The sequence below is a fragment of the Amblyraja radiata genome, chromosome 29 (genome assembly GCF_010909765.2).
Source record: "Amblyraja radiata isolate CabotCenter1 chromosome 29, sAmbRad1.1.pri, whole genome shotgun sequence".
Taxonomy (NCBI): Eukaryota; Metazoa; Chordata; class Chondrichthyes; order Rajiformes; family Rajidae; genus Amblyraja; species Amblyraja radiata.
Window position 1 is genome coordinate 22,599,878 of NC_045984.1, and position 21,158 is coordinate 22,621,035.

Genomic DNA, 21,158 nt, shown 5'->3' on the forward strand with positions numbered 1-21,158 from the left:
TCTAACAAAAAACACTTATCATCACAAACCACGAGCTCCTTTAAAAGAAGCTCTTTGATGGAAATTTGATACTGGAACTTTAAAATTAAAGGTGCAAGCTATTATTTTCAATTAGGAAAGCTTTTGATAGTCAAGACTGGTTCAACTTGTAGGGAAGAACAAAATGAGAAGTCATGTAGATAAGACAGTCAACAAATTAAATAGATTCCAAAGAATAAATTATTTCCCACGAAGTAGCAAGAATATTGAATATTAAATTCACCATTATGAGAGTGGTTCCTGCAAATGACAGTGATTATTTAATCACTGGGATATAATGAGGTAGAAGACAGCATGGGAAGATGGATTAACATCATATAATACCAAGAGGTGCTGCCTGGGCCAAATGTGGCGTCTCATGTATATTCAGGAAACCAAAACATAAACCTTATACTAGTGAACTCTTCAGTAAAAGTTGTTTTTTAAAAAATATTTTTTCAATCGATTACAAATATGTTTCTCCCCAATGCACAGAAAACAATCATGAGTGCGGGTAATATTGAGAAACCCCTTCACGTCAATTGTACCTTTTAATCTGGTGTTTAATATCCCATTCATATCAATGTACCTAATGAACAATAGCATCAATCTGAGGGGCAGCCTCCTCAATTTATTCCTACTAGTTAAAGGTAGTACCTCGTTTCCAAAAAATGTGAGCAATATTTTTATATGGTCTCACTGATTAAAACGTTTGGCATTCACCTTGCCTAAACCCATCGCAGTTTGAAACACCTCAACTTTTTCACATCCCCATATACATTTCTAACATTTAGTGACAAACACTTACTGAGTGTGCTAACACACCTTGGGGTTTCAGCAATTTTCAGCAAATTTCAGCAACATTTCTCACACAATAAAAAACATTTCTTCCACACCACATACTGTAAAAAGTTTTTATTAAGAAGGTATTTTAAGTCAAAAAATAAAACTCTTAATACAATTTCATACCGTCAAGTCAGTTCAGCAAATATATATCAGTACTTTAGCCATGTAAGGTTAAAGGTCCATTATCTTAAAATAAAATATATTTAGTTTTTAAAATTTATTCAAATAAAGTACATTTTCAGTCCTATAAATTCCCTACATATACATAGTAAGAGGTAAACAAATGATAAAACTTGGATATTTAGTAATCTGTACTGGTGCTGTCACATTTAAACTCTGGTGTTATAAAACATACAACCACTTGGCTTTTCTCAGCTATGTGTACAAGATATAATCTATGCATTAAAAAATAAAATGCTAGGTAGAAATTTTAAAAACTCATATCTGCAAAGTGCGGCGGACCTTTCCTTTATTTAAATCTAACTGAATACTGTCATAGTAACTTTGACAAGCAGTACACACTCTCAGCACGTGGTTACAACTGCTCAACAATATCTAACTTATTCCAAAATTGCCAATGATGACTGGGTTAAAATTAAAGCTAATTTGTAAACATCTCCTCTAGGAAATATAGTCTTCCAGTCGAAATAAAATAAGGGTTGTCTGGGGTATATTGTACAGCGGTTATTCGGTTCCTGGTGTTGCCTGCAGTACTTGCTATGACACGAAGCCGCTAAGAAAATATACGGATGGCCTGTGATGCTGGTTTTTGGCAGACTGGGCACTTGGGCTCGGTTTTCTCACAGATGCGGTTGGCACACTCCATGCAAAAGTAATTGTGACCACAAGGAACAAGTGCTGCAATCACTTCGCTCTCACGGCAAACTACACAGTCACGGTTGTTTTTCTGCCTGCTTTCGGAACCACTCGAGTCTGTGGGAGAGCCAGATGTTGCTGAGGTACTCCCAGGAAGTGAAGATGATGAATAGCCTGGGCTGTTAGAAAAGGCAGACAGGGATGTCTGGTTAGGTAGCCATGCTAAATTAGCTAAAGGGTCACTCTGCACACGCCTAGCCAGTGGATGGTCGAGGGCACTACCGTCAGAAATGGTGGGAGAGACACGAAGAGTGGAGGAACCACCAATGCTGTTGGTGCGCCTCTGGATAGTTGCACCACCATTGAAGACTTGAATAGGATTGCCGTGCTCGAATGGAGACCATATCATGCTGTGAGGACCACTAAGACAATCAATGGCCGGGTACTCCAAGCCCACATCGCGCTCATCTGCATTGACAGAGGTAAGTGATTCCCCAAATGTAAAGCCACCACTGCCTGTACTGAATGGACTTGTTGGACTGGTATCTGCTAATCTGTTGCTGTAATAAGAGTCGGTGGAAGTACTTCCCAAAGAACTTAGGCTGTCATTTCGAAAGCTAGCAGCAGGTCTGCGGGCTGGGTTGGGGGCCTTGGACCAGAGGCTCCCGGTAGTGCTGATGCCATCTAAGCTCACATCAGTTCCATTAGAGTGAAAGTCATTATCTGCAGTTAAGTCGATAAGCACTCCAGTTCTCATTGAAATATGAGCCTCAATTTCCTCTCTGGCTCGATCCACATTTTCTGGCATGCCCGTAACTTCAAAGACTGGCTCTTTGTCACGGCTTGGGGTGACTATGTATGTATGAGTTGTTTGCTGGATTCGTTTTATGGTAGCTCCTTTCGGTCCGACCACAAGCCCCACCACGCGATAAGGCACACGCACCTGGATTGTCGTCTGTCCTGGCAGGTTAGGAGATCCTGCTACAGTTCCTGCCAACCCATTAGTTTTGTTGCGAGATGCTCGGATCATTGAGAAGTGTTCTGCTGCTGAAAGAATCTCCCTTTTGGCCATGGCTACGTCTTCCTTTCTCCCAGTGACAATAAATACAGGTTCTTCACCTCGAACAGGGGTTTTTATGTACGTGTTTGTCTTTGCGCGAAGAGCCTTAATTTTGCAACCTATGAAGAAAAGAAAATTGCAATTAGATATATTTTAAAGTTCTCTATCAAAATGTATTAAATAAGTCAATGTTGGTGCAATACATGGTTTGGAAAACAATTATTTCAACTATTTGCTCTTTCCATGATAATGGATGTAGAGACAAACATATTATTGCCTCATAATGGTGGTCTGAGGTATCAAGGGTAGAAGACGAGGGATTTGTTCAACTATAATGTAGAAACTGAATAAGTATAATTATACAAATTGTTTACAGTATTTCCAATGGCCTGTAAACTTAATTTAATTAAAAAATTGAATGGTCAAAACTTCAGTCTGCCAATTGCTTCTTGATACTAAACATAGAGATGGAACACTTCCAATGGGAACACTATCCTGGGATTAAAATGCCCAAAGATTGTGGAAGAAACAATTGCTTGAAACCATATACAGAGAAGAAAAAGAGACAAGTTTACAAATACTGCGATTAACATTCAATTAAGTTTTCACACACATCAAACATGGGTTTTTCTACATTTACTTGAGAAATATATTACACCATGCAAGGTCAGATTCAGCTACACCCTACCGCTCAATGTCGCAAAACCTAATTCTTTACACTAAATAGCTCTAATTTTTGTAATGATTCAAATACATATGGTGAGAAAAAAAAAAATTGCTTGTGTGCAAACATCATCACTTGTAATTTTACTGCCTGGTGACACTTTCGTTATTATCCTCCCACGGGAGCAAAGTGAAAAAGTCTGGCTGAATTTATTGGTTTTGGGAAAAATAAAAATGTTGGAAATACTCAGCATCTGTTGCGAGAGAAATGGCATTAACTTTTCAGATCAAAGGTTCTATCAGTTTTAGGCAGTGCCTTGAAGGGGAAAAAGAGAAGTGGGATGGTGGCTTCAGTGAGGAATTAAAACCATATCTAACATGGTTGCATAACAGAAAAAAAGGAATTGAATTTGGAGGTAACAAAGACATGGATGAATACTTCAAGAAACCTAAAAGGTGATCAATGCATCTTTTGTTATTCATACGCTGGATGGGACCATCGCTGCAGGCCCAGCAACATTTGATGTGGGGGACCCTTGTTAAACGAGCGATACATTTTCATTGAATGCCTAACATTACGCAATCTCTAAATACCATTCAAATGGAGGCAAATGATTAATTACAAGTTTTTGAAATTAAAACATTTGAACACTTAAAAGTTATACCAAATATTTGAAACGATTATAAATAAATAAAAAGAAGAAAAAAAAAGAAGAAAAATCAGCATCTCTTTGCCTCATAATCCACAGGCCTAGAATCCAATTAAGCAATGCGATTTTAAATCTGACAAGGAACAGGATTCAAGTGTTAGTACCCTGAAAGAACGCTGGGAAATCCCACCAAGACTGGGTCCCTCCCGTAGACTTGATGGGGAGTCCAGCAGTGGAAGTTAACATTTATGGCACTGTGTATCACACTAATATTCAGACATTTGCATTCAACAATACACGTACAGGTGAAATTTACAAAGATCCCAACAGATGAAAGGACCAACTCCAGCAAGATTTGCCCCACTATTCCTATGGCATTGTTTCTTTTTGTACATAAGGGTTCAAGGTAATTTCTTTAGACAGTACTGCAAAGGCAAGTCTGATAAGTAATCACAATTACTGCCATGGTCTGCAAGTGGCAGAGGGGATTCAAGATGGTAGGTTCGATGCAGATCAAAAATAAAATGCTGGAAGAACTCAGTGGGTCAAGCAGCATCTGTGGAGGGAAATGGACAGACGATTTTCCAGGTTAGGACCTTCTGTCTCTAAAGTTTTCCTGACCGGAGATGTTGTCCATCCATTTCCCTCCACTCGTTGTTTTATACTCTAGATTACAGCATCTGTAGTCTCCTGTATCTCTACATGCAGATCACGTTGGTCTTTTTGTACAAAAGGCGCCAAGTTAGGCGCCAAGTTACTTTACAATGTCCTCGTTCAGGCTAATGGGAAGTATTCATGTACACTTGGTATGATTGCTGCAGAATATCTACTCATTAGCCACCATATTTTTGATGGATATTCTTGCTGGGTTGCTAGACAATGGTGATGTCTAGAATTCAGCGAAGATGTCAATGAATGAGGTCAAGATTTTCTGCTGAGTTACTGCTTGGCTCTTTCACAGCAAGAATATCACTTGACACTTCTCAGCCTGAACCCGAATGCCGCCCATGTCTTGCAGTTTCATGAATCGAGGAGTATGTACATTGTTGAATATTTTTTGAAATGTTAAACATCCTCCAGTATTATGTATTTAGATGGAGTTTTTTGGCAACGATCATTTTAGAGAAGAGGATAAAGGTCACCGTGCAACAGCTGAAATTGGTTTCTGACCAGGATCCTGGTCTAAAGAATTCCATAGACACAAAAAGTTGGAATAACTGAGCAGGACAGGCAGCATCTCAGGAGAGAAGGAATGGGTGATGTTTCGGGTCGAGACCCTTCTTCAGAATTCCATAGTCATGAGATGAATGGCCGCCAACAACACCCATCCGTTGTGAAAGGTGCAGAGGTTGATGGGACAGGCCAATTTTATTCTTAATTCACTTAGCATCGTAAGAAAATATCTGATTTATTTTACTTGAACTCATTATTCTGTGAATAACACAAGGTTCAGGATCAGTTCATTTGCATGAGGAAGAAAGATTCTAAAGAGAGTAAGAGGCAACCGTGGTTGACAAGGGAAGTCAAGGACAGTATAAAAATAAAAGAGAAGTACAACATAGCAAAGATGAGCGGGAAGCCAGAGGACTGGGTAACGTTTAAAGAGCAACAGAAGATAACTAAAAAGGCAATGGGGGAAGAAAAGATGAGGTACGAAGGTAAGCTAGTCAAGAATATAAAGGAGGATAATAAAGGTTTCTTTAGGTATGCGAAGAGGAAAAAAATTAATTATGACAAATATGGGTCCCTTGATGACAGAAACAGGCAAATTTATTATGGGGAACAAGGAAATGGCAGATGAGTTGAACAGGTACTTTGGATCCATCTTCACAAAGGAAGACACAAACTATCTCCCAGATGCGCTAATGGCCAGAGGACCTAGGGTGACAGATGAACTGAAGGAAATTCACATTAGGCAAGAAATGGTGTTGGGTAGACTGGTGGAACTGAAGGCTGATAAATACCCAGGGCCTGATGGTCTGCATCCCAGGGTACTTAAGGAGGTGGCTCTAGAAATCCTGGACGTATTGGTGATCATTTTCCAATGTTCTATAGATTCTTGATTTGTTCCTGTGGATTGGAGGGTAGCTAATGTTATCCTACATTTTAAGAAAGGAAGGAACGAGTAAACAGGGAATTATAGACCAGTTAGCCTAACATCGGTGGTGGGGAAGATGCTGGAGTCAATTATAAAAGATGAAATGAAATAGCGGCGCATTAGGATAGCTGTAACAGGATCAGTCCGAGTCAGCATGGATTTACATTGGGGAAATTATGCGTGACTAATCTTCTGGAATTTTTTTAAGGATGTAACTAGGAAAAAGGACAAGGGGAAGCCAGTGGCTGCACTGTACCTGGACTTTCAGAAAGCCTTTGATAAGGTCCCACGTAGGAGATTAGTTAGCAAAATTGGGGGTAGGACAGGGTACTGACATGGATAGAAAATTGGTTGGCAGACAATAAACAAAGAGTAGGGATTAATGGGCCCCTTTCAGAATGGCAGGCAGTGACTAGTGGGGTACAGCAAAGCTCGGTGCTGGGACCGCAGCTATTTACAATATACATTAATGATTTAAATGAAGGGATTAAAAGTAACTAGCAAATTTGCAGATGACACAAAGCTGGGTGGCAGTGTGAACCGTGAGGAGGATGCTATGAGGATGCTGGGTAACTTGGACAGAGTTGGGTAGGTGAGTGGGCAGATGTATGGCAGATGCAGTTTAATGTGGATAAATGTGAGGTTATCCACTTTGGTGGCAAGAACAGGAAGGCAGGTTATTATCTGAATGGTGTCAAGCAAAGATGATAGAGCATAGCAAGTTGGTTCACTCCGCAAAAAAGCCGTAGTAGGTGATGGGTAATCTTGAGCGGCATTTCCGTAACAGGCTTCCGTCATGGCGTCAAGCTAATTCATGGAGATTCTGCTATATCAGGCTGAGAGATTAAAGGATAGACACAAAATGCAGCGGGTCGGGTGGCATTTGTGAACAAAATGAATTGGTGCAGGAGTGGACCATCTTGCTCCGCTCTAAGATCTTTGGTGTCAAGTTAGGAAAAGGGGAAGTACACCGACATCTGGGTGTCCTTGTACATCAGCCACTGAAAGTAAGCATGCAGGTACAGCAGGCAGTGAAGAAAGCTAATGGCATGTTGGCTTTCACAACAGGAGAAGTTGAGTATAGGAGCTAAGAGGTCCTTCTGCAGTCGTACAGGGCCCTGGTGAGACCACACCTGGAGTATTGTGTGCAGTTTTGATCTCCATATTTGAGGAAGGACATTCTTGCAATTGAGGGAGTGCAGCGTAGGTTCGCATGGTTAATTCCCGGAATGACGGAACTGTCATATGTTGAAAGAATGGAGCGACTGGGCTTGTATACACTGGAATTTAGAAGGATGAGAGGGTATTTATTGCAAAATATAAGATTAAGGGATTGGACACGCTAGAGGCAGGAAACATTTTCCCGATGTTGGGGGAGTTCAGAAGCAGGGGAGTTCAGGATAACGGGTAGGCCATTTAGAACGGAGATGAGCCAGATAGTTGTGAATCTGTGGAATTCTTTGCCTCAGAATGCAGTGGAGGCCGATTCTCTGGATGGTTTCAAGAGAGAGTTAGATAGAGCTTTTAGTCAAGGGATATGGGGAGTCAAGGGATATGGGGAGAAGGCAGGAACGGGGTACTGATTGTGGATGATCAGCCATGATCACAGTGAATGGCGGTGCTGGCTCGAAGGGCCGAATGGCCTACTCCTGTACGTATTGTCTATTACTGTAGGTCAAGGGACATATGCCAAACCAGGTAAAGACAGCATACACTTCCTTCACCTATAGACATTTATGGAATTGATGATTTGTAACTTTTTACAAACACTGGTAATTTTGTCACCAATATTAATATGTTTAATTCAATAAATATTTAATCTGTAATTTTGCTGAGATCCCAATTCCTTTAATCCAGATCCTTGTTGCAGTTTGACCAGGCTCGTGACATGGCCATGCTCCATCCATTGAAAAACAAAAATGACTGATAGTAATAATAATAAAATGATAGTGATAACAAGAATGAATTTCAGTGTTCTATCTTCGACATAGGACAATAAAACACATTTGATATGGGGTTACTGAAACAAATATGAAAGTTGCCTGGCTCAATCCAAGGTAGACAAATCCAAGGTAGACAAAAACGCTGGAGAAACTCAGCTGTACTATTGGTTTACTGTCTCCTAGGCTCTGAGCCAATACAGGCCATGGTATCAGACTATTATCTACAGTGTGGAAACAGGCCAGTCGGCCCAACCTGCCCACATTGACCAACATGTCCCACCTACATGGTTTGGCCTACATCCCTCTAAACCTGTACTATCCACGTAACTGTCCAGATGTTTCTTTAAGCGTTGCGATACTACCTGCCTCAAATGTCTTCTCCGGCAGCTCGTTCGTACACCTCTGTGTGTGAAGTTATCCCTCAGGCATGTAAGTACTTATTATAAAAGGATTCCACAAACCTCATATTCATTTAAAAACAGCATTAAAATTAATCAAACCAGGGGTGTTATAATCAAATATCGCTGCTCTCTGCTTCCCAAATTTTGGAGTAGGAAAGAGAGACTACTCTTAGTCTTAATTTTAATTTACATTACAAATGTCTGTGAAAAAGAAAAAAACTCCAGATACTGGAAATATGAAACAAAATCAAAATGCTTTAAGTTATCAGATCAGGCAGAACCAATGACAGAAAATAAGATAACATTGGGTTGAAAGCCCTTCATTAAAACTGTCTTGTTACTTAGAGACAGGGATATGTCTTGTTTCAGTGATGCATTCTCTCACTCAGTTGTATAACTCAGGTGCAGACTCACAATAATAGCAACTTAGATTTAGCTCTTAGGGCTAAAGGAATCAAAGAATATGGGAAAATAGCAGGAACGGGGGTACTGATTTTAGACCATCAGCCATGATCATATTGAATGGCGGTGCTGGCTCGAAGGGCCGAATGGCCTACTCCTGCACATGTTTTTCTATGTTTCTAACTATTAGAAATTCCAAAGTATAACTGATTATAGGATCTAAGCTGCTTACAACATATTGCATATTATTTTCTAATAATGAAAGCAATGAATAACTATAACCACCTGCATATGGATAAAATCCAGGGGAGTCACAGTGGCAGAGTTCATGCCTTACAGCGCCAGAGACCCAAGTTCAATCCTGATTACAGATGCTGTTTGCTGCCTCCCTGTGACCACTTGGCTTTTCTCCGGGTGCTCCGGTTTCCTCCCACACTCCTAAGACGCGGATGTTTTTATGTTAATTGGCTTCTGTAAAGTGTAAATTACCCCTAGTGTGTAGGATAGTGCTAGTGTACGGGGTGATTGCTGGTCTGCGTGGACTTGGTGTGCCGAAGATCCATTCTCCATGCTGTTTCTCTAAAGTCTAAAATTAACTAGGTATATAATCGTCACCATTTCACAGACTTTTAATTGGAAAGCAACAGGCAAAATTGTATAATAAGGAATATGGTTCTTACAGATTCTTCACCCATCATACTTTAGGAATTTATGACGATCAAGTTGGAGCACTTCTTTAAATTGGCAAATCAAATATGCATCTTCTAATATACGTTTAATTGCACCGTTCAACAAGTGCGTTAAATAAAGTTGCAACACAAGCCACCCACCCAGTGTTAACAATATCAAATTATGCCAATTTTGTGCAGTGGGACTACTTGCCCTTTAAGATAGACTTGCAATGATCAATAAGAGTCACTTAAACCAAATTAGTACAGGTGCACAACCTTTTATCCGGAGTTCCGGAAACCGAAAAGCTCCGAAAACCGGGCATTTTTTCCAGGATGTCGTCTGCACACCAAAGCTTGCGTTTGGCGCCAAACTTGACCCGAAACGACCAACGGCCAACCCAGGTCTGTACTACTGTAGCGGCTGCCTCCTCCCCGGAGACCGGGGAGACACTTAAACATCTGTAAATCATTGCTTAAATGTTAGTCAGTTAGTTTGGAGGGCTTTTATGTGAAGGGGGGGGGGGGGGGGGTGAAGGGGGAAACTTTAATTCTTAGTCCCCTACCTGGTCGGAGAGGCGGGGAGCGGGCAATACCTTACCGGGTCGCCGTGCAGTAAGCTCCGGAGCGCTGTGGCCGCCGACTCCCAACATCGCGGAGCTGGGTCTGCGGGCGTCCGGCCGTGGGCGGCGCCGGTTGTAGCTCCGACCCCGGCAACTCTACCCCTGGCTGCGCGGCGCTCCAAGTCCAGCGCGGCCCGCGGCCAGACGCCCGCAGCCCCAGCTCCGCGATGTTGTGTGTCGGCGGCCACAGCGCTCCGGAGCTTACCGCACGGCGACCCGGTAAGGCATTGCCCGCTCCCCGCTGGTATCCCAGCGCTGCGACGCCGCCGACTCCCAACATCGTGGAACTGGGGCTGCGGGCGTCCGGCCGCGGGCGGTGCTGGATTTGGAGCGCCGCGCAGCCAGGGGTACAGTTGCCGGGGTCGGAGCTCCAACCGGCGCCGCCCGTGGCCGGACGCCCGCAGCCCCAAGCTCCGCGATGTTGGGAGTCGGCGGCCACAGCGCTCCGGCGCTTACTGCACGGCGGCCTGGTAAGGCATTGCCCGCTCCCCGCCTCTCCGACCAGGTAGGGGACTGAGAATTAAAGTTTCCCCCTTCACCCCCCCCCCCCCCCCACCACATAAAATCCCTCCAAACTAAGTGACTAACATTTAAGCAATGATTTACAATGATTCCCCGGTCTCCGGGAAGGAGGCAGCCGCTCCAGACTTTTCAAGCCGCCCGCGCTACCTACCTAACCTACGCTAAAAATCTTCCAGTCGGAAATCCGAAAAATTCCGAAATCCGAGAAGTGTCTGGTCCCAAGGCTTTCGGATAAAAGGTTGTGCACCTGTACCAAAATACGTTAATAGAAAATTATGGAATCAAATTCCACTTCAATGCTGTTGTGTTCTAATGCTCATGGTTCACGTTCTCATGCACTGCTGATGAAGTTCTTTACTGTGTAGATGCTATTTATTAGACAGCATAAGACACTCTTTCCACAATAATTCTGACTTAAAGATCCCACAATATCAGTTGTCTGTGTGTTCTGGGCAACATTTCTTCACAAACCAAGCTTAATGACAAGTCATTCACTGTTGTTTATGGAATTGTACTGTGTACAAAATCATTGCATCTTAATTGACATATTTATGCACATGTACATTTTCACTTATTCTATTTCCAGCTTGCACCATTCCTTTCGGCCTTCATTACTTATTTCTTTATGGTTGGTCAACCATATCCTATTTTAACCTCATCATCCAATAATTACCTCATACCTGAACCAATATATAACCACAGATGGCAATATTTTCTACTGTAACAATATTACATTGCTAAAATCAGATCTGGCTTAAGATTTCGAAATCATTGGAATCTCGTACACCTACACTATTGCGTTCCCAATAGCTTTCTACAAGAGATTACTATTCATGGCCCTGAGGGGAAAATGCCAGTGGGAAATGATTCTCTTACTCACAGGCATTGATGGCAATTTGGTCACCCATTACAGGCATGCCAGAGATCAACTGAATCAAAGACAAGGAAACTTGGGCAAAGCATCCCGCTTAGTATGATTCAATGCAAGAGGTACTCAACCATATAAAATACCATCTGCAAAGTAGATGCTCATTCGGAATTTACTACACCTCTGAATCTTTAAAACAAAAGCTTTCATTCAGGCAAGACAAAATATGCATGCAATTTTGGCTAAATACTTGAGATGTGTGTCAAAAGGAAAAAATAAATTTCAGGAAGTAACATAAATTATAATGTGTAGATCCTTGCGCTGTCTCAAAGTACAGAACTCCAACCCAAGAGGGTCTCTTTAACTTCATTAATGGAAAATCAGAATTTCAAACACTAAATTAGACCAACACTAAGAACAAACAGGATTAATAATTTACTGTTGTGGACTTAACCACAAAAAAAAATGAATTTTAGATGAGGCCGATAACCTTTGCAAAGTACTTTGGGAGATATTTCAACACACTATTCAACATACTGCTCATTAAAATGGTTGCATGTTCACCTATGTCTACACTGCCAAATTAGAACACATGGTACCCAAATGCATGAAACATGTGGTACACAAACAGTTTACCACCCTTCTTTTCACAATCACAATAATACTTTATCAGCCAAGTATGTTTTGCAACATACGAGGAATTTCATTTGCTAAGACAATCATACAAATAAAAAGCAACGGAACACAAGATACATTTTAACATAAACATCCACCACAGTGACTCCTCCACTTTCCTCACTGTGATAGAAGGCAAAAAAAAGTTCAAATCTCTTCCCTTCATTGTTCTCCCGCAGTCTGGGGCCTCGATCCCTCCGTTGACGGGATGATCTTGACTCCTGTAGCCGGCGGCGTTTTGGCCCTCCGCATCGGAGCAATCAGCTCCTGCATCGGGGGTGTCCGCTCCCTCGTGCCGGCGATCGAACCCCGCGTCCGGGCTGGTCGAGCCTCTGCGACATTGGAGCTCCTGATTAGCCTCTCCCGAGACTAAGAGCTCGCACTATCAAAGCCCGCGGACAACGGTTGGAGCGATCCCAGGCAAGGGATTGACTCCGATGTTAAGTCCAAGCCCCGAGGTGGGGCTCAAGGTCAGTCCGAGGAGGCCTCTAGCTCCATCTATGGTAGGCCGCAGAGTGACCGGAGATACGATCCGGAAAGCAATCGCATCTCCAGCAAGGTAAGAAACTGAAAAAAGGTTTCCTCCGATCCCCTCCCCCCACATAAAACAAACCGGAGAACATTTACACGGACTTTTAAAATGCACTAAAAGTTAAAAAAGGCGAAAAAACTGACAGACTGTACAGCGCCCCAAGTGGTCCTGGATTATCTGGTCAATATCTCACTACTGTTTGGCATCTTTTGCTGTATACATTTGTCATAACAGTGCAATTCCAAATGTCTCCTCCATGTTACAGCTCTTCAAGTAAGCTACTCTCCAAGTAAGCATTACACTGACCTCAGCAGTTTTTCCTTATATCTAACTGAATATACACCTATTGGAGTAGCACTTGGATTTTGCCTCATTCTTGCAGTTTGATTAAACGCCATTTCAATTGCAAACAGGCAAATAACCAGTGGGCTGAGGTTCCCAAACCATTTCAATCGGGATAAATCAGTCCAAATATTAGCATAATAATAATAATAATAAACTTTATTACGGACTCATGGTCCAGACAAGGAGCAACATTACATAAAAAATGCATTGCATATCAAATATCATAAATATATATAAAATCATGGTATATCACATAAAAACATCATAATTTATATTTAACAAAAACCCACAATCCTTAAGTTAAAAATCCAGATTAAAAGATGATCAATGTCCTACAACGAGACAACGATACCAGTGTCTCCACAACTGGGATTCGTAGCGTGTAGTGCTAACCCTTATGTTTGTCAAGGCAACAATAAGCACATTTTTAGAGTCATTTATCCTGCAAATGAATTTATACATGTGGTGTCTTAGGATAGCTTCTAAAGTACTGACTCCTGCAGCCACAAACATATTACTGGCACTACACCATCTAGGTTGCATTAGCAGTGTTCTCATGGATAGTCTCCAACTTTCTGAAGTTCAAATTTACATCATGTTCAATGCTAATACCCTCCAACTTTCCTTGCCAGCTTACGTGAAAGGGCAAAATATAACAATAATAACAAAATTCAACTATACCTCCTTTTACCCAGCCTTTAAATTATTGCCTTAATTTAGTCCACCGGTTATCTTGCCCTAAAAGTCTAGTTGGTCTATGTCAGTGTGATTCCTAAATTATAATGCTGCTCTTGCAAACAGATATTTTTTTTTAATACAGGTACTGTTTTTTATTCAGTATTCTATAGCTCTTGCCCCAATACATGGCAGTTCTGCAGCTTCTGACTTCTCCAGGCCCATGTCTCTAATGATCCAATTCCAACAGTCTCACTACCTCCTTCATTCTAATCCCTCTTCCATTCTAATTGCACCCTTTGTTTAATCATCTCAGATCTTACAATTAATAAAATTGCCCCAGGTTCACTCCTTGCACATCCCCATTTGTATCCACACAACATGAGACACCATGCAACTTTGTTCCTTGCTTTTAATTTGCACCTTGCTTTAGGATTCTCTTCTCACCCTGACCACCACTATTACAGCTCCATTTTCAAAGTAGTAGGATTCTTCATTAGTTTCACATACATGTGCACATATGATTTTATGGTAGCATTTGCTCCTTATGCTTCTTTCTAGTTTAAGAATCGACAGTCTGAGAATTTTTCTTCCTTTAGCCAATGCATTTAGAATTATGCATTACAGTGCCCTCCATAATGTTTGAGACAAACAAAGACCCATCATCTATTTATTTGCCTCTGTATTCCACAATTTGAGATTTGTATTAGAATAAAATCACATGTGATTAAAGTGCACATTGTCAGATTTTAATAAAGGCCATTTTTGTAAATTTTGGTTTCACCATATAGAAATTACAGCAGTGTTTATACATAGTCTCCCATTTCAGGACACTATAATGAACTGCCGGCCAATGAGTTTTGAGGCATTTGTTTGAACTTGAGCAGATAGGATTTGTCTATACACTTCAGAATTCATTATACTACTATAATCAGCAGTTGTATCATCAATGAAGAGAGGTGAGCCAATACCTTCAGCAGTCATACATGCCCAGGCCATAACACCCCCACCACCATGTTTCACAGATGAGGTGGTATGCTTTGGATCTTGGGCAGTTCCTTCTCTCCTCCATATTTTGCTCTTGCCATCACTCTGATGTAAGATAATCTTCGTCTCATCTGTCCACAAGACCTTTTTCCAGAACTGTGGATGCTCTTTGAAGTACTTCTTGGCAAATTGTATCCTGGCCATCCCATTTTTGTGGCTAACCATTGGTTTGCATCTTGCAGTGTAGCTTCTGTATTTTTGTTCACGAGTCTTCTGCAGACAGTGTTCATTGACAAATCCACACCTGACTCCTGAAAAGTGTTTCTGATCTGTCAGACAGGTGTTTGAGGATTTTTATTATAGAGAATTCTTCTGTCATCAGCTGTGGAGGTCTTCCTTGGCCTGCCAGTCCCTTTGCAATTAGGAAGCTCACCAGTGCTCTCTTTCTTCTTAATGATATTCCAAACAGTTGATTTTGGTACGCCTAAGGTTTGGCTGATGTCTTTAACAGTTTTATTCTTGTTTCTCAGTCTCATAATGGCTTCTTTGACTTTCATTGGCACAACTTTGGTCCTCATGTTGATAAACAGCAATAAAGGTTTCCAAAGGTGATGGAAAGACTGGAGGAAAGACTAGGTGCTGAGAGCTCTCTTGTACTTGCATTAAGGAGGCAATTAAACACACCTGAGCCATTACAAAGACCTGTGAAGCCATGTGTCCCAAACATTATGGTGCCCTCTGTATTTTTTTTGGGGGGGTGGGTGGGTGGACTATGTATAAACACTGCTGTAATTTCTACATGGTGAAACCAAAATGTATAAAAATACCATTTAATAAAATCTGACAACGTGCACTTTAACCATATGTGATTTTTTTCTATTACAAATCTCAAATTGTGGATTACAGAGGCAAAAACAAACATTAAAGCAGTTCAGTGCCAATTCTGTATTTAGTCTGAGATACCAGAATACAAGTACATTTCTCTGCTTACTTTTATAGATAAATTGTGATAATGAATTATTCCACTAAATTATTGTTTTTAGAGGGTCAGAAATTGTAATGAGTAATTTATACTCGGGTACTTGGAGTAAACTCACGTAATCAGTTCACATTTTAAACTAAGAAACTATTAAATATAAACAATTTTTGTTTGCAATTTCAGTTCACAGTGGCCATTAAAAGTCTGTGTTGTTTTAGGGTTCAAAACGTAAAAAATAATTTTCTACATTTCTGTCAATATGGAACCATGGAATATTTTAAGTCTAAATCAACGCATAGATTTAAAATGAAATGCTTCAAATAATTTATTAGCGAGGTCTTTATGCGAACCAAATGAAATTAGACCAATAAATATTGTCATGTACTATTAAGCATTTGGTTTCTGTAGCTAATTTTCATTATTCAATAAATTCCACTCCTTCCAAACATCAACCAACCCAAAAACAGAATTTATACTTTAATGCCACGGGTGTTCGAACCTTTACCATCACATTAAGCTTTTAAATCCAAACAGATGGATTCTTGTAATTAGAAGCCTGGAATAATCTCCATAGAAACAAATACATGTCCTCCACCTATTTTCCGACACCTTTGAATACACAGCCGTATTACCCATTTTGCCAGACCAATAGCAGTCACGTAATAATGATACAATAAATAATACACCTCTGACCCACCAATAATACACCTTCCGTCTCTCCATCACCATGGACTGCTAGAAATGTAAATAAAACATGAATTAAATTTACATCGAAACTTGCATTTCTTGCACAGCACAGCCCGGGCACCGGTTAACGAGTTGTCCTTGTTCGGATCGGCAGCCACCCACTGGTCACAGGCTCTGCTTTCCCAGCAGGACAACCAGGCAGAGGGAGGCAGAGAGGGAGACAGAGAGGCAGGCAGAGGGACACAGAGGCGCAGAGAGTGGCACAGAGGCGCAGAGGGGGGCACAGAGGCGCAGAGGGGGGCACAGAGGCGCAGAGAGGGGCACAGAGGCGCAGAGAGGGGCACAGAGGCGCAGAGAGGGGCACAGAGGCGCAGAGAGGGGCACAGAGGCGCAGAGAGGGGCACAGAGGCGCAGAGAGGGGCACAGAGGCGCAGAGAGGGGCACAGAGGCGCAGAGAGGGGCACAGAGGCGCAGAGAGGGGCACAGAGGCGCAGAGAGGGACACAGAGGCGCAGAGAGGGACACAGAGAGGGAGTCAGAGGCACAGAGAGGGACACAGAGGGAGGGGGGGGGAGAGGGGGAGTCACATCATCACAGGGGAGAGCTGGTTCCCGAACGCAATACTCCCTCGCTCCCAGCTGCAAAACGCCCCCGTCCCCTACCCTTTACCCCCACGGGAGGCATGGGGGGGCAGAGAGGGAGGGGGCAGAGAGTGGGGGTGGCAGAGAGGGGGGGGGGGGGGCACATCGTCAGAGGGGAGGGCTGGTTCCCGAACCTCGTTCCTGGCTGCAGGCAGGGCCCGAGTACGGGGGGAATGGTCAGGGTGGGGGAGCAAGAAGACAGCGGGGTTTTTTTCCCCAACGTTTTTTCGGCAGCAACGGACCGGACCCCGAGAGCTCCAGTACAGAGCCCGACTTGCTCGTTCTTCACTCGCAGCGCGTGCCGCAGTCTTTAGCTATGATCTTTGGTCTTCAGTCGACAGGGCGACCTTTGTATAACGGGGGGGGGGAGGAGGGGGTGGTGGGACGTGACATCAGTCGCAGCGCAGGCAGGCAGATTCATTGTCATGTCATCAGCGAAAAACAGGCGTTTTGATTTCAAAGTTTGATCGGATTTGTGAAGATTTTTATTAATAACTCAAGAAATAAAGCACAACATTTTCAGGGAAGCTGATTTCGGACTCCAGGGGGTAAATCTCTACCGGAATATGTAAAACATTCCCCGTTCACGCGTCGTTTTTTAGAGAAGATGTGAAAACACAGAAACAAATACACACACACACACACATCCAAGATCAGAGTTTTATAGTTATAATAATAAGGATGGTGAAAAAATTAAAGGGAATTTATTTGAGAGAGAGAAAAAGGTGGAGCGGGAAGCGAGTGTATAGAATGCTTTCCCTGGAATGGAAGTGGGCCAATAAATGTTTAAGATTAACAAAATGTTTAACTTAATTTAATGCAGTTCATATGAAGAAAACACTAGCTAATTCATCAAGATGATTCCAATCACAATGAGAGAATCACAACCAGGATCCATTACGTCAAACGATATTAATCTGCAAAATTCAAGACCCATAAAATAAACGCCATCTACAATTTAAATGATAGTAGAGGCAAGTCCCTGGGTTATGTTACGCGTCCCATTCCTGAGTATTATGCACAAGCCAATTTCCCCCATATCAGGAACACCCGTTTTCTATAGTAAGCCATGTCAGATCGTTCTTTGGTTTCTTTGAATAACCACCCTAATACTACACATAATTGAACAAATATTTACTGTATTCCGTCTTTAATGAACATCACGAAACATTATCGTGCTTGAAAATGCTTTAAAAATATGGAGAATTTACAGTCAGGTTTCCATTAAGCAGGTCATATACAACACAGGACCCTTATAATGGTTTTTAGTTTATCACTCAAATACAAGGCAGTAATAAGTAGTAAAATTGAAATCTTATTGCTTTCCTTTTTTCAAAGCAGACAAACTATAAAGTAGAAAGCTAGATGCTGGAAATAAAAAGAGTAGAAAATTGTAGAAAAACTGAGGACAGATAGCTTCTGTGAAAAGAGAAACCAAAGACATATCGTAAAGTATCAGATCAAAATTAAAACAAAACGCAATTAATTGATGAAATATTTAAAATGCCTATCATCCAAAGAGTATTATTAATTTTGTGCCTCCGCTGTCCAAAAGAGTACTTTTGCCTCAAATACAGAAGAAATATCATGCAAACAGCATTAGAGAGAATGTGTAGCAGGGGCTGTGAAGGCAGCAGCAGATACGATAGTGATATTTAAGAGGCTTTTAGATATGTACATGGAAGTGCAAGAAATAGAGGAATATGGACCATGTACATGCAGATAAGGTCATTATGCCAAGCTAAGATATGCTTAACTTGGCATAATGCTCGGCACAAATATTGTAGGCGGAAGGGCCCACTCCCACGTACTGTTCTATGTTCTAAACTTAAATCTTAAGACATTTTTTAAAGATAATCACAGCTATGCTGCAGATGCCATCTATTTGTAGGCTTCATGAAGCTGGTGCCCTCCCTTTTACTAGTTTACTAAATAAACACGTTTATTGCTCATTTTAATGTGGCCTTATAAATTCAAATATTCAGAAATTTAGAAACAGAACATTCACTACTAGTTACAAAAGCAGCTTTCCGGCTAAATTAACTGGGAGTCAGATGGGTGACAAAAGAATCCCAAAACAATTAACTTTCTTTGGCAAGAAAATATGTAACTATGGGTCAATGTACACTTAATCTGCAGCATTATAGACCTCTCGACTTAATCAAAGATCTCCCCTGAATGCAAGTTATTTCACAGAATTCATCTAATCTAATTCACAATAAACATATCAATAAAGCACTTAATTCAACTGCATTACATTTTAACTGTAGACAAATTCATTGGGTATAATGCAGACAAATTCATTGGGTCACTTTATATTTTGGTATATATAGCCAGGGATATCAGTATTGCTAAATGAATGTGTCATGTTAAGTTATGCATTTTGGTATTTTACACTAGCCACAGACCGATGCATCATCAATCTTTTTCATTTTCCAAACTCTTCTCCAAAAATGTACCAGCATTAATACCGATTACACAATACAGGTGCACAACCTTTTATCCGAAGATCCAAATAACGAAAACCTCCGAATAGCGGACATTTTTTCGGTCCTTGAAGAAAGGTCCTTGAAAACGTTCACCGAGGGCGGCCCGCAGAGGTGACAGCGGAACCTCCGGTCGGTCCTCGAAGAAAGGGGAACTAAATCCCCATTCATAAAAGAGAAGGTGAGGCTATATTGCGCGGGAGGGTTAATAATTGACAATATGCTGCTGCCTGCCCGCTGAGTTAAAAAGTTCCCACGGTAAACTCACGATACACAGTGTATCGTGAGTCTTGCGTGGGAACTTTTTAACTCAGCGGGGCAGGCAGCAGCAGATTTTCGCTCCCTTCAGTTTCACCCCACCTACACCCCTCTGCTTCCCGGCCATGTGTGTGACCCCTTCCCTCCCCTCTCCAGCTCCCCGCCCATTGCACCGGCGTGGGGGCTTTGCACTGTCTTCACGTCGGCGATTGCAGCAGGACCAACGGGACACCGACCCCCAGGCCCACTGCAAGCACGGAGATCCCAGAGACCCACAGCCAACAGCAGCCCAGCCCAGCCCCGCTCCAACTACAGAGGAACCTGGGTTGCGGATGACGGGGCGCAGCTCGGGGCGTCGTAGAGGCCCATCGGGGAGCGCGTTCCTGTTGGTCCTGACGTCTCCGGCCACCTGCCATCCTCCGGGAACTGTACCGCCCTTGCAGGAGTGGGGTTGTTTGCAGTTGCAGAGGGAGGGGGCAAGGGCAGTACAGTTCCCAGTCTCAGCTCCTGTCCATGGGGGTGGCCGGAGACGTCAGGACCAACGGGACACCGACCCCCAGGCCCACTGCAAGCACGGAGATCCCAGAGACCCACAGCCAGCAGCAACTCCAGCCCAGCCCCGCTCCAACTCCAGAGGAACACGTAGGGGCAGAAGCTGATGGTGTGCAAGGTACATCTTGTTCTTGGGGTGGCGGATGAGGGGGCGCAGCTCGGGTTGTGGGCAAACTGCCACTTGTCGCTGTAGCGGCCCATCGGGGAGCGGATTCCTCTGGAGTTGGAGGGGGAGGGGGGTATTGTGCTATTTGATCGCCCCCTGCTACCCCAGGGACAGGGAGACACAGCGGCTTTTTAGACTGGTGGGCAATCACTTCCAAAGTTCTGCCTACACTGCATTTCATACAAACATTTATTCTGCAAGAAAAAACTACATTGAAGACTCAAACTCGCGACCGAGTTTACTGCCGGGATCAAGGCACAAACTCGCGACCTTGCGGATATGAGCCGAGCACTCTACCACTGAGCCAGCCTTTAAAATCTACGCTAAAAAATTTCCATTCCGAAGACCGACAAATTCTGAATTACGAAAAGTGTCTGGTCCCAAGGCTTTCGGATAAAAGGTTGTGCACCTGTACTATTGTTTGATTCAGCTAATGAGAAAATTTGGATTATATGCAGCACACATAGCAATTTCAATGGAAAATAATATTAATATGGATGATAAAGACTACATTTTTCATTCCAGGGTCTTCTTATAAATCTGATGGATTAGAGAGAGAAGATATCAGACACAAGCAGTGGCACATGTCATGCAATGC

The 21,158-nt window shown here is 42.4% G+C and overlaps 1 protein-coding gene across 2 annotated transcripts in view; it reads right to left on the bottom strand.

The window, feature by feature from the left end:
* Positions 1–918: 918 nt before the first annotated feature.
* LOC116989467 (RNA-binding E3 ubiquitin-protein ligase MEX3C-like) overlaps positions 919–21,158 on the bottom strand; it is a 29,421-nt gene continuing 9,181 nt past the window's right edge. For both annotated transcript variants that reach the window (XM_033046866.1, XM_033046867.1), the window contains exon 2: positions 919–2,859. In XM_033046866.1, the coding sequence (XP_032902757.1) occupies positions 1,598–2,859 (1,262 nt within the window). In that variant the 3' untranslated portion in view covers positions 919–1,597. The remainder of the gene's footprint in view (positions 2,860–21,158) is intronic.